Source organism: Mauremys mutica, chromosome 1, assembly GCF_020497125.1.
Source record: "Mauremys mutica isolate MM-2020 ecotype Southern chromosome 1, ASM2049712v1, whole genome shotgun sequence".
In the NCBI taxonomy this organism is placed as follows: Eukaryota; Metazoa; Chordata; order Testudines; family Geoemydidae; genus Mauremys; species Mauremys mutica.
Genome location: NC_059072.1, coordinates 196,962,439 through 196,975,394, shown reverse-complemented (window position 1 = coordinate 196,975,394; position 12,956 = coordinate 196,962,439). Strand labels below are relative to the sequence as shown.

The following is a 12,956-nucleotide window of genomic DNA, read 5'->3' as shown; positions in this document are numbered from 1 at the left end:
GAAAGCCCCACATCCCCAGCCGTGCAGAGTCGGGCCGGGAGCGGAGAGGAGGCGGCTCAGACCAGGCGAGTAAGTGACTCAGAGACTGGGGGAAAGGGGAAGGGAGGGTAAACAACGTGGTGGAGTCCAGAGGAACCCGCTGGGCCTCAGCCCCTCACCGGCCAGTGTCGTGAATCGAGTTGATTTACGACACATGTTTCCGGCTCAGCATAGTTTTACGGCTCCCGTCCTCTTCCCGTGACTGAGCTGTGAGCGTGACTTACCCCCGTGCTAGAGGGAACGGCTCTTTATCACTTCCGGTGCGTTGCATAGTGGGAAACTGGAGGGGCGTCGAGGTCAATCGGCGAGAGGTTGCGAATGAGGAAGTGCAAGACTCGCCGCGCATGCGCGATAGCGGAGCGGCCTGTGTAAGTCCCAGCGCAGGGTGGGCGCGCAGGCGCAGCTGGAAGGGTGTGAGGGCGGGGCGGGGCGGGGCGAAGCTGTAGCGCTGCGCGGTGCGAGCTGCCCGGCGCGGCGGGCCTGAGTCCGGGGCCCAGCGTGGTGATTTAAAGCTCAGATGCCCAAATAACGCGGGGGGCGGGTAGCGCCTCCCCCCTCGGGAGCGCTTCTTCCGGCCCGGGGGGGGGGTGCGCCCGGCCTCGCAGCTTCGCGCGCGCGCGCGCGGCGGGACCGGCTGTTCCGCGTGGGTAGTTAGAGCGTCTTGCTGAGGGGCCATTCAGGGTAGAGCGGCCCGTGGACACTGCAAAACGCTCTAACTAGTTACGTGCTAAACCGTCGGTTCCCCCTTGTGTTTGCTGTGAGGCGGGGAGGATGTCCCCCAGCCCTGAAGAAGAGCTCGGTGTCGCTCAGAAAGCTTGTTTCTTTCACCAGCAGAAGTTTGGTCCAATAAAAGATAAGATCTCACCCAGCCAAGAGTCCTGTGGCACCTTATAGACTAACAGAGGTATTGGAGCATGAGCTTTTGTGGGTGAATAGCCACCGCATCTGACAAAGTGGGTATTCACCCATGAAAGCTCATGCTCCAATATGTTAGTCTATAAGGTGCCACAGGACTCGTGGCTGCTTTTACAGATCCAGACTAACAGGGCTACCCCTCTGATACTTGATCTCACACACCTGCTCTCTTTCATATCTGGGGACTGACACAGCTACACGTGCACTGCTGTGGACTTAGCATAGCCTATGGTTCTACTTTTTAGATTTGGGGTATGTTTTAAAATTTAAAAAAATGCAATTTGTTATTCTTTCTAGAAGGGGGCCTCCTCCTCCACTCCTAGGAGTGCTTATTATAACAACTGCCAGTGCTAGAAATCCCATGATGGGGTCTGAAAGTGCAGAGAGATTCTTTTGGCTCATGCATCATCACTTGTAAAAAAAAATTTCTAATTAGACTTTAGTTAACCATTTGGTAAAGTTGTAAGACATAATTAAATTCATCACATTCTCCCATGTCTATATTGGTTCTGCAGGGCTAATATTAGCAAAATCTTGTAGAAGATTTTGTCAATACAGTAAATGTCTTTGAATGTACAGTGAGCAGATCCAATGAGCAAGAATGTACCATTTCTACAATCACTTTTCTGACCACTTTTCTTCACTTTGATGCTTAAATTGGCACTATATGCCTAATTTCGCCACATATTGTTGGAAGGACAGATCTCCTAAGCATAGCCTTATCCAGCACTGCAAATACTAAAAGAACACAAATGATGAAATTCAAAACATATCACACTGTGTAAGCCAAAGACATTTGAGTGAAAACAAAGGGTGAAATCCTGGCCCTATTGAAATCAAGGGGATGTCATGAGTGTTCCCATTGATTTAATTAGGCCATGATTTCAGCTACCATTTCTATATTGGCCCCATCCTGCAAACCCTTAGCTGATCAGCTCTTATGAGCAATCTCATTGATTTTGGTGGGATTACTTAAATGAATTAATATTACTCACATAAGAGTTGCATGATTTGTCCTTAAACTTGTGCTTCTATCTATTAGAATTGTCTTTTCATTTTTTTCCTAATTTCTTTATTTAGGAAACAGCTAAAACATGGCCAAAATGACTAATTTGGAAGAAGCTGAAGTACAACTTTCTGAGTTAGACCTACTTTCTAGTATGTTTCCTGATGAAGATGAGTTTATTGTGACTGATCAGCTGGCTGTAGCAGAACTAAAACATTATATTGATAATAAGACGTCAGAGATCCCATCTTCAAAAGTTCAGTTTATACTGAATGTAAAACAAGAGGTTGCTGATGCCACTATGGTAATGTAGCCATATTTTTGAAAGAAAAAAAAAAAGACATTTCAGATCAGATTTTAATGCCCTTTTTTTTTTTTTTTAGGTAATGCTTTCTTTATCCTGTGCTTTACCACTTAACTACCCAGCTGTTCTACCAGAAATTACTGTCAGGTACTGCATATTTCTAGACAGGGAACTAAAAGCTAAAATTTACTAGATCAGTACAAACATAATAGCAAGAGACAGCCCCAAAAAGCACATAGTCTAAATAAACAAGACAGACAAAGGGTGGGAAGGGAAACAGAGATGCAAAGTGGTGAGGCGGCTTGCTCAGGGTCATGCAGCAGATGAGTGACAGAGCTGAGAACAGAAAATAGGAGTGCTAGCTCCCAGTACAGTGAAATTATTGTGGCTCCGTGTGGACACAGTGATGGTCTTCTAGCATTGATCATTTTACAGGACCAGTGCCCAAGTAAGGAACATAGACTCAGATTCCCAAAGATATTTCAGTAGGAGTTAGGTGCCTAAATACCTTTGAGGATCTGGGCCATAGTCCATCGTGACAATGCTTCCAGTTGGTTCTAACTTAAGAAGTGAAAGGTTGTTTAATAAATCTCATCTTTCTACTTGGCAGAATATTGTTACTCACTGACCTGCATTATTTCTCTTTTAGTATTTTTGTTTGTTTCTGTTACATTGTATATCTCAGAACACTACTGCAGTGACCATCATAAATTCTCATCTGGGCTTTTTCTGTTTAAAATGTACAGCTATATAGAGCTATATATAAAATCTGCAGCTAGCCCTTTAAAGGCTAAAATGGGATTTTCTTAGGAAATATTAACTTAAATGTTTTAGCCAAACAAAATGCTTTTGTACCAATTCTAAACTAACAACATAATAGGGTTTTTAGACATTTTGATTTTCCTACCTTTTAAAAAAGATATGCTAGCAAGATGTGTTAATATTTTTTCCTTAGGTCACCATCATTAAGCCGATCACAGCAGATTCAGCTGAACGCAGATCTAAAAACATACTTGAAGCAAAACTGCAGTGGTGAGGTCTGTGTATTAAATGCAAGAGAATGGGTTAAAGATCATGCAGCTGCTTATATCGATAAGGAGCTTTCATCTTCATCAGTGACGATATTGAGGACTATGCAGTCAGAAGATGTCATTTTCACTAGATTATGGATCTATAGTCATCACATCTACAACAAGCATAAAAGAAAGAATATTGTTGATTGGTCTAAGGAGCTCGCTCTGACGGGGTTTAGCATGCCTGGGAAACCAGGTGTCATTTGTGTAGAAGGCCCACAGAGTACTTGTGAAGAATTCTGGTCAAGGTTTGCTTTTTATATACTATATTTTGTTTTTAAGTAACATTGGTGGTTAGAATATTGTGCTTGTTTTGTTGTGGTTCTGTTCATTTGGTCAGAAGGTGGGCAACTATTGTAGTACTGGTAAAATCAACATATTGTCTATGAAAAGTATAAGTTTTATATTTTATCACAATACATTTACACACCTCCCACCTTCTGCCACTTCTTATAGCCATCAGGGCCATAAATTAACCAGCAAGGGGTTCTCTTTGACTAGTACATGCAGTGCTTTTCTTTTTGCCTCCCCTGTCAGCTCTACGTCAGTTGTGTAGCAACAGTATGACGTACCACCAGTCTCGTTAATATTTTTTATATTGCTTGTATTGTATTTTCGTGTAGTGTAGACCTGGTTCAGCTCTGCCCATTTAGTAATAAAAAGGGTAAGAAAATTCCTTGCATAGACAAGGTGGAGGTGTGCAGTTATATTTAAATCCCAACTTTATTGACTGTTCTGTGAGGTATGGATGTAAAGAAACAATGCTCTGGTTCTAGGAATGTTTGCAGGTATGTATATGTTTGTTTGATTGATTGGCTAATGACCTATAATGTGTATCCCAGGTATCTACACAATTAAAATTTGTCGATTTTTCTCCTTTCATAATACCTGCTTCATAACATTTTATAAAATGTGCTACATTTTATGGATTCATATTTCCCTAATTGTTTTCAGAGTCAGAAGATTAACATGGCGGAGAATTTTAATTCGCCACAGAGAGGATATTTCTCTGGATGGGTCACATGCTGAGATGCAGAAACAAAGAAAATTCTCATCTTTTGAAGAAAAAGTATTTGATGCGCATGGTGCCAGAGGAAATCATATGGATTTGGGGCAGCTCTATCATTTTTTAGATGAAAAGGGGTGTGCTGATGTTTTTCAGATGTACTTTGGAGTTGAAGGATGTTAGATCAGCAAAGATCCAATCAATGAACTTGAAAAATTATGTGACAGTCTTGGATAAATTATTCTTTTCCCCTCTGAAATAGTTGATCAGTGAGGGGAATGATTACTGCTGCTTTATAAGATGAATTCAGTTTTCCATGAAAACGAATAATGGTGAAAATGACTATATGAATGCTTTAATATAAAGATATTTTTAAGGGAAAGATATAATGATGCTAATGACAAAGACAACAACAATAAACCAACAACAGTTTTTTGATAGATGCTGTATACTATTTATAATCTGAATTATTAAAACTTCACCTTGGAGAAGCTGATTATATCTATGTAATATAGTAAAAAAGATCCAGATGTTTGTGAAAAGTGTTAGTTTTGGGCAGAGATACAGCACATCATATTATAGATATGGGATTATATGTGTGCGTGTGTGTGTAAAATATGGAATGGGAAGGGAAGCAACCATGGGTGTGTGATTTTCCAATGATTACAGTTATTTTAAGCAGGCATGTCTGGAAAGAAATGTTGTCTTTTACATCATTGAACACTGTATTTACATAAGCAGTAAAGAATCCTGTGGCACCTTATAGACTAACAGAAAAGGTGCCACAGGATTCTTTACTGCTTCTACAGAACCAGACTAACACGGCTACCCCTCTGTATTTACATACACTACCAGCAGATGTTTTGATTCCAAAACATTTATTTAATATTTGCTGCTTATAATACTTGCAGTTGAACATGGTGCTTTATAAAGATAGGCGTAGATCCTCTAAAGCCTTACTCATACAAGCAGTTTTATTGACGCCAGTGGGACTAGTCACGTGAATAAGGACTACTCACACAAGGAAAAAATGGTTTGCAAGATGGGGCCCACAGAAAAGACACACTAGTTGCCCTAACAAGTTTATAATTGATGAGTTCAATTCTATTATTATTTCTATTTTAGTAGTGCCCCATTGAGCTAGCCACGTACAAACACATAACAAAAATATGGTCCTTGCCCCCAAAAGTTTACAGTTTGCAAACTCTTTTTTATATAATTACTCCCACTGACTTAAATAGAAATCATATGAATAAGAACTACACACATGAGAGAGAATTTGCAGGATCAGACTTTGTATAATTTTGTGTCAGATTTCAATAAATTAATATACATTAATTCATAAGAAAGACTGAACTCATTATTTTCCCTAAGGGTAATATTCGACATTGTAACAAACTTTGAAAGTTGTGTACATTTAATAAGCAGTACACACTGAGTGTCATAGATGGTGACATTCAAATCTCTTATGTAGGCAAAAATTGGCAAGAGCTTTTGTGGTGGATATTTGATTTCAGCTCTCAACACAATTCTGTTTCCTCTTTTGAATCCTGCTAAAGTATTTGTATTTAATTGTACTAGAATGGATTTACTTAAGATTAAAAAAGTTATCCAAAGTGTACTAGGGAATTACAGTATTTTCAAAAATATTAGTAGAAGCTATGGTTTAAAAAGATATTTTAGTTTGGAACTATGTTAATGTAATTATCACAAAGATACAGCAGCAGTTACTAAAAATGTTCATTTCCCATTTATCTGACCTCTGCAATCATTCTAATATAGATGTTTGTAATTATTTTTAAGAAATATATCAAGCTGTCTAGTTTTTGAAAAAAAATTTAAAAAGCACTTCACGTACATCAAAATGTACATGTTTGTGCATACTCCTGTTTTAAGTACTTTCATTTATCTTCTGAAAGGCTGTCATGACACTTTAGGAAGCTTTACGGTATGTACTTTCAGGTTTCTCTCTTTGGTTGCCATTTAAATTAAAGTATAATAATTGGCCCATTTAAATTGAAGAACTTTCATTAATTTCAGTGGGTTTTGGATCAAGCCCTATATGAAGGCTTAAAGGTATTGAAGGGCAAATAGTGGATTGTAAAGTGGGCAGTTTAATGAAGTGTGACAGATATGGGAGTCTGCTGTCTGTCCGCACACAGCAGCATCATGGACAAGCTGCCATCTCTGGCTCAGTGGCAATCATCAGCCAGCCAGCACCTCATACCTTGCATGCCAGCTGGGGAAGGTGCAATGTTGGTGAAGGAAATTCTAGATCTGAGAAAAGCAGTATTACCAAATCTTGTGGCATAGGTTGTTTTTTTGTTCAAGCCCCAGTTCCTGGGAATCTCAATTTTCGTTACAATAAATAAGAACATATTTCTATCCCTGGCCTCATTATTAAGGACAAAAGCAAAAACGGGCACCCAGTGTACCTTAGAGGCATGAAACCCAGACGGGACATAGAAACCTAACATTTATTATTTGTTAAAAAAACCCAAACTCATGATTTTTTAGGCAGCCTGACACCTGCTTTTCCAAGGGCCTGGCACTGGCGATGGTGGAAAAGCGACCAGACCGTGGTAGCCTCCCCGGACGCGGGGGCTGCTCCGCGGCCCCAGCCCGAGGGGGCTCCGGGCTCAGCGTGGGGGCGGGCGGCGCAGGCAGAGGAATCTCCCCTCCCCCCGCCACGGCTCGGTCCCCACCCTCCTTCGCGCCGCGGGGAGGCTCCCCGGCCTGCAAGCACCGCCCCCGCCCCGGCCCGGCCCGGCTGTTTGCGGGTCCCGCTCCGGCCGCTTCCTGCTGCGCCGCCGCCGCCGCCATGGGGGGGAAGAACAAGCAGCGAACCAAGGGCAACGTGCGGGTGAGTCCGCCCGGGCGGGGCGGCGGCCGCTCACCGTGGGGGGGGTCCAGGCCGCTCCCAGCCCCCAGGAGCAGGAGGCGACGGGCCCCTTCCCCGGCCTGCGCGGTGGGGGAGGCCGAGGCCCGGGGGGAAAGCGGCGGTGTCGCCCCCTGGTCTGCCCACGGGGTCCCAGCCCCACAGCCCTGGGGCATGTGTGCCTGGGGGTGACGCTGGGCCTGGGGTCTGCCCCAGCGGTGAGCGGCCTCTGGAAGAGAAGAGCAGGGGGCTGGTACACTCCTGCTCACCTGAGACTGGAGATCTTCCTAACAGATGTTACCCAGCCCGATCTAAGCTGCCAGGGTCAGGGCTGGGCTAGAAAAGGTTCGCCAGTGGCAAACCCGGATAGTGGCGATGCACAGTATATGGGCAAAGAAGTGCTTTTCTGGGTGTTGTTCATACCCATTGCCCCAATGAAATAAACCGTATTGACAAAAACACTTTTATGCAGGGGCAACTGCAGCTACGCTAGGGCTTTTGGTCATATACCAGCACTGCAATAAAAAAATATCTCCAACATGGCTACATCCCCAAAAATGTCTAGTGTAGTCTCATCTAAACACCAGTAGTGCTTGCTTACATGCTTGAGGGAATAATTCCTTCCTTTGCAGGAGTCAGTGGGTGGAAATCTGTGGCCTGTGTTAGGAGGCCAGGAGATCAGAGGTCCTTTCTGATTACAATCTGAAATGTAACACAGGTTCACAGGCCATACTTTAAAGCTGTGGTTTTCAACCTATTTACCATTGTCGGCTGCGTATGCAGCTCTGTATGTGGTACATGGGCCATATAGCCACACAATATATATACTAGATGTATGGCCCTGAGGATGTCACGTGGGCCACATCTGGTTGCTGATTGGGCCGCAAGTGGCCCACGGGCCTCATGTTGAGAACCATTGCTCTAAAGTCTGTTATCGTCCACAAGGAAATAATTGGCAACCCAAATTTGTATGCCTGTTCTCACGTTTTTGTTAATTCACTTGGGGACCATGACCTGCAGCCAACCCGTGTAAAACAAAGCAGGTTGAAACCCCTTTTATATTTAAATTGGGGGTGCAGCTTGCAGAGACTCAGCAAGCAATGTGACCATCCTGAAATACAGCACTGCCTTCAGGCGCCTGTCATCTCCATAGGTGGATTGTTGTCTGCTAGTAGAGTCGGCAGGACTGGCATGATTGCCTGGTATAAGATGGTGACTTTTCATTGGGGCTAGTCATATGCAAAGTTAAGTATGTGCATAAACATCTGTGGGCTCATGACCTCATTTCCTCTGTTGCTTGTGAAGGCCTTTTCAGACAGCTGTGGGTAAGATACTTCTTTTAAGAAGTGAAAGATGCAATCAGAAATTGGCATGGGTCTTGAACTAATGTAGTACCTGTAATTACACTTAATTTATTTTAAATGTACAAGTTTTCAGCTTCTGTTCTGTATAGGCTCTTCTACTGCCACACCAGCATGGTATCTGAGGCCAAGATCCACAGAGGTATTTAATTTCCTAAATTCCACTGATTTCAATGGAAGGTAGGAGCCTAGATATAGAGCCCTGCAAATATCTGTAGCCCTGTAGATATCCACTTTATATCTGCAGATATCGACGGACCATGTTTGTGGATTGTGAATGGATGCAGATTCAAATTTTATATCTAGAGCACTGCAAATTTGCAGATATTCGTGGACCATGTGTTCAGATCGGATGTGGATACAAATTTTGTATCTGCACAGGGCTTTTCCTAAATACCTCTGAGGATCTGGACCTGAGTGCAATCCAGAAGTGATGTGACATCTGTCATGTGTAGTTTGTTTATTCTCTTCCCAGGGGAAGAATTATGTGTGCAGTGTAGTGTTTAGTTTGGGTAGATTTTTTTTTTTAATATGTACACACTGCTATGTGTTTATATTAGGGAAGACAAACGAATGCTGGGAAATGCGTCATTAGGACAGATTTTAAAGTCACAGAAATTACTCAGTTCAAAGTTACGGTGGTCACATCAAGCTTAGCCACTATGTCTGTAGTAATTTTATGCCTAATGATCACAACATTTCTATTGTTGTTTATTTATTTATTTATTTATTTTTAAAGAAAACACCAACAACTTGTGAAAGTTAACTGATACTTTGTTACACTTTTGCTGAAACTTTGGAACTAGGGCTGTTAATTAATTGCAGTTAACTCAAGTGATTAACTCAAAATAAACTAATTCGATTAAAAAAATTAATTGTGATTCGTCACAGTTTTAATTGTCTCGTTAAATAATAATAGAATACCAACTGAAATTTATTAAATATATTTTTGGATGTTTTTCTACATTTTAACATATATTGCTTTCAGTTACAACACAGAATACAAAGTGTACCTTGTTCACTGATGACCCTAGTTAAAAGAAAAAAAGGGTTAATTAAATTTGTGACTGACCTCCTTGGGGGAGAATTATATGTCTCCTGCTCTATGGTTTTACCACATTCTGCCATATATTTCATGTTCTAGCAGTTTTCAATGACAACCCAGCACATGTTGTTTGATTTAAGAACACTTTCACTGCAGATTTGACAAAACGCAGGTGCTAATGTGAGATTTCTAAAGATAACTACAGCACTTAACCCAAGGTTTAAGAATCTGAAGTGCCTTCCAAAATCTGAGAAGGATGGGGTGTGGAACATGATGTCAGAAGTCTTGAAAGAGCAAAACTTTGATGCAGAAACTACAAAACCGGAACCATCAATAAAGAAACTCAACCTTCTGCTAGTGGCATCTGACTCATGATGATGAAAATAAACATGCGTCAGTCCACACTGTTTTGGATCATTATCAAGCAGAACCCATCATCAGCGTGGAAGCATGTCCTCTGGCCGAAACATGATGGGGCATATGAGTGTTTAGCATATCTAGCATGTAAATACCTTGTAACTTAGGCTATTACCGTTCTATGCAAACACCTGTTCTAAGCAACAGATGACATTGTAAATAAGAAGCAGGCAGCAATATCTCCCGTAAATGTAAACAAACTTGTTTGTCTTAGTGATTGGCTGAACAAAAAGTAGGACTGAGTGGATTTGTAAGCTTCAGAGTTCAACATTGTTTTGTTTTAAAGTGCAGTTATGTAACCAAAAAAACAACAACAATCTATATTTGTAAGGTGCAATTTCATGATCGATTGCACTACAGTACTTGTATCGTGGATTGAAAAATACTATTTCTTTTATCTTTTTTACAGTGCAAGTATCTGTAATAAAAAATAATACTATAAAGTGAGCACTGTACATTTTTTATTCTGTGTTGTAACTAAAATCAATATATTTAAAAATGTAGAAAACATCCAAAATATTTAAATAAATGGTATTCTGTTATTGTTTAACAGAGTGACTAAAACTGCGATTAATCACAATTATATTTTTTAATCTCCTGATTAACCGCAATTAATTTTTTTAATTGTTTGACAGTCCTATTTGGAACCTATAGATATGCTATGGAACACCTCAAAGAATCAATCTTTTTGGAACATCTGGTTTCAATGCCTTAAACAAGTGGGAGGCACTGATTTAAAATAAGCACAGGATTATCTTCACTGGAACAAGTTAGAGGACAAACTAAACTAAAGAAAAGCAATAATTTTCAATAATAATTCAACAAGTCATGTGACATTGTGATGTTCCCCATTCCCCTAAATCTTCTCTTGCTCTTTGGGTTAATTTTATATTGTGAAAATTAATGAAAAATAATGAAAATATTGATCCTAAGGTTGAAAAATAAAATTACCATTTCAGATTTCTCTACTTAAAGCCCTGGTAGAATTTCTAATGATAAGGCATATAATGTGAAACGTTTTCCTTGGAGCAGCAGATCAATTATAAGACACAAACCTGCACGGTCATTTCTTCAAGTGTGATAATTTAGATTGTGCATGAAAATGGTTTACAAAACCAACATTTCAGTAAGAAATAAAATGGTTTGAAAGGACATGAATAATTAATTGACTTCTCTCTCTTGTTTATATCAGCCCTCCAGCAGTGGCAGAGCTGCAGAGCTCCTTGCCAAGGAACGTGGAACAGTGCCTGGGTTTATTGGCTTTGGAACATCTCAGAGTGATCTAGGATATGTACCTGCAGTCCAAGGAGCAGAAGAAATAGACAGCCTTGTAGATGCTGATTTTCGAATGGTGCTGCGAAAACTCTCCAAAAGAGATGTCATAACAAAATTAAAAGTATGTGTATCCTATATCCCTTAGTTTACTTTTTAAACATCCTTGATAACTTGAAAGTTTATAGGGTGAAATCCTGGTTACCCTGACATTATTGATAAAACTCCCATTGACTTCAGTGAGATCATTGTTTAAGCCATAGAATCTAAAAAAAAATGGTGACAAAGTTGGATGTAACAAGAGTACATTTGAGACATCTAGTTCTAATATTCATTTGTGCAAGGGTTCTTTTGATATTTTGCTTGGGAAGGGGAATATTTTTGTGTAAAGTGCTAGAAAGGAATCCACTAAAATAGTCAACTTTACTTTCCCACTAGCAAATTCCATAGCGCATACTGTAATTTGTTTAGCATCTTTGAAATACTTTTTGTGTGCCTCAAAAGCTTGATTTTGATTGTATGCAGTTAAAATGTTTTGGAAGTCTGTCATCTGATTCTGATGCAAAGAGGATTTGCAAGAGTAACTCCAGTTAACTAGAGTTTTTAGACCCAATTGCAAGAAGTGAACCAATTTCTAGTTTCATGAGAATTACAGTACCAGGCAGTAGTTGGTAAATTTAGTAAATTTCAAGATATACATTCACCTGCAATTTTTTTAATCCCATGCTGTTGGTATTTTGATTTTAGGCTATGCAGGAGTTTGGGGCGATGTGTAAGGAAAGAGAATCAGAAGTTGTTAAAGGTGTTCTTCCTTACTGGCCAAGAATTTACTGTAAAATCTCACTTGTAAGTATTAAAGGACTTAGGTTATGACAGAAGTAAACCAACAAATAAAATCGCTCTGGGCAGTGTCTGTGGTAATCCACAAGGCAATCAGATCGATACACCTAATTGTATATTTTTTGTGGGTTGTCCAGTGTTTAAAAAAAACTGTTAGAACTTGGAGAAAAGTACTTGGTCCTAAGTGGTTGGGACACATCATCAGGGCAACGTGGGGAAGCTTTCATTGCTCATGCCTGTGCTGTGCCTGCTCTGTGGATAGAAGCTTTCAATCACTAGCACCTTAAATTAACATTATCCAGGTTTTTCAGCTTCATGTTTCAACAGAAGAAAGCTCTTTGGCTACATAAGCATGTATGCAGACAATGAGAACATCCACAGTTCTATGAGATAGGATTATTTAAAGAATATAAAGCCTCATGATTTAGGGCATAAACACTTCTCCAACAGGAGTTAGGAAGAAACTTCACCTGTGGATCGGTTACTCCATAATTGTTCTTTATAAGAATTCTAGCATATGTCCCTAAAGCATCTGGCACTGTTGGAGGTAGGATACTGAAATAGATGGATCTCTGTTCTGATGTGTTCAGAAATTCCTATGTTCCTATTAGGAGCCATGGAACATAAAAAATCTACTAATATATCAGTGCCAACAAATGCATGAGATTTACAAATCAATTATGCATGGTTCATGCAGACACCCAAATGTTTTTATGCTAATGAAAAAAGTTTCTTAATTGAAGGCAGTTTCCTATTTACCTTTTCTTGTTCTAACCTTTTTTGAACAGTAAGGAAAAAAT

The 12,956-nt window shown here is 40.3% G+C and overlaps 3 protein-coding genes across 11 annotated transcripts in view; 2 read left to right on the top strand and 1 right to left on the bottom strand.

The window, feature by feature from the left end:
- USP16 (ubiquitin specific peptidase 16) overlaps positions 1-374 on the bottom strand; it is a 28,768-nt gene extending 28,394 nt beyond the window's left edge. For 2 of the 3 annotated variants that reach the window (XM_045002268.1, XM_045002271.1), the window contains exon 1: positions 159-292. The gene's annotated coding sequence lies outside the window, so the exon portion shown is untranslated. Of the gene's footprint in view, positions 1-158 lie in introns of all 3 variants that reach the window. The other variant, XM_045002269.1, reaches the window with a different exon arrangement.
- Positions 11-5,073, top strand: RWDD2B (RWD domain containing 2B). Of its 7 annotated transcripts, none has more exons than XM_045002273.1 (5): positions 11-69; positions 2,035-2,264; positions 2,344-2,411; positions 3,220-3,585; positions 4,292-5,073. In XM_045002273.1, the coding sequence occupies exons 2-5, from the start codon at positions 2,049-2,051 to the stop codon at positions 4,524-4,526; spliced, it is 885 nt and encodes a 294-aa protein (XP_044858208.1). In that variant the 5' UTR covers positions 11-69; positions 2,035-2,048; the 3' UTR covers positions 4,527-5,073. The 7 variants fall into 7 exon arrangements, with proteins under 7 accessions (XP_044858208.1, XP_044858210.1, XP_044858211.1 ...); XM_045002275.1 differs by lacking the exon at positions 11-69 and adding an exon at positions 276-407; XM_045002276.1 differs by lacking the exon at positions 11-69 and adding an exon at positions 476-540.
- Positions 5,074-7,149: 2,076 nt separating this feature from the next.
- The window catches only part of LTN1 (listerin E3 ubiquitin protein ligase 1), a 46,131-nt gene continuing 40,324 nt past the window's right edge, over positions 7,150-12,956 (top strand). Inside the window, exons 1-3 of the mRNA XM_045002266.1 lie at positions 7,150-7,206; positions 11,237-11,440; positions 12,064-12,162. Coding sequence (XP_044858201.1) covers positions 7,165-7,206; positions 11,237-11,440; positions 12,064-12,162 — 345 coding nt within the window. The 5' untranslated portion in view covers positions 7,150-7,164. The remainder of the gene's footprint in view (positions 7,207-11,236; positions 11,441-12,063; positions 12,163-12,956) is intronic.

Coding starts and splice junctions, on each gene's coding strand:
- RWDD2B (XM_045002273.1), top strand. CDS start 2,049: ATGGCCAAAATGACTAATTTGGAAGAAGCTGAAGTACAACTTTCTGAG. Junction 2,265..2,343: donor AGGTTGCTGATGCCACTATG/GTAATGTAGCCA, acceptor TTTTTTTTTTAG/GTAATGCTTTCTTTATCCTG. Junction 3,586..4,291: donor TGTGAAGAATTCTGGTCAAG/GTTTGCTTTTTA, acceptor AATTGTTTTCAG/AGTCAGAAGATTAACATGGC.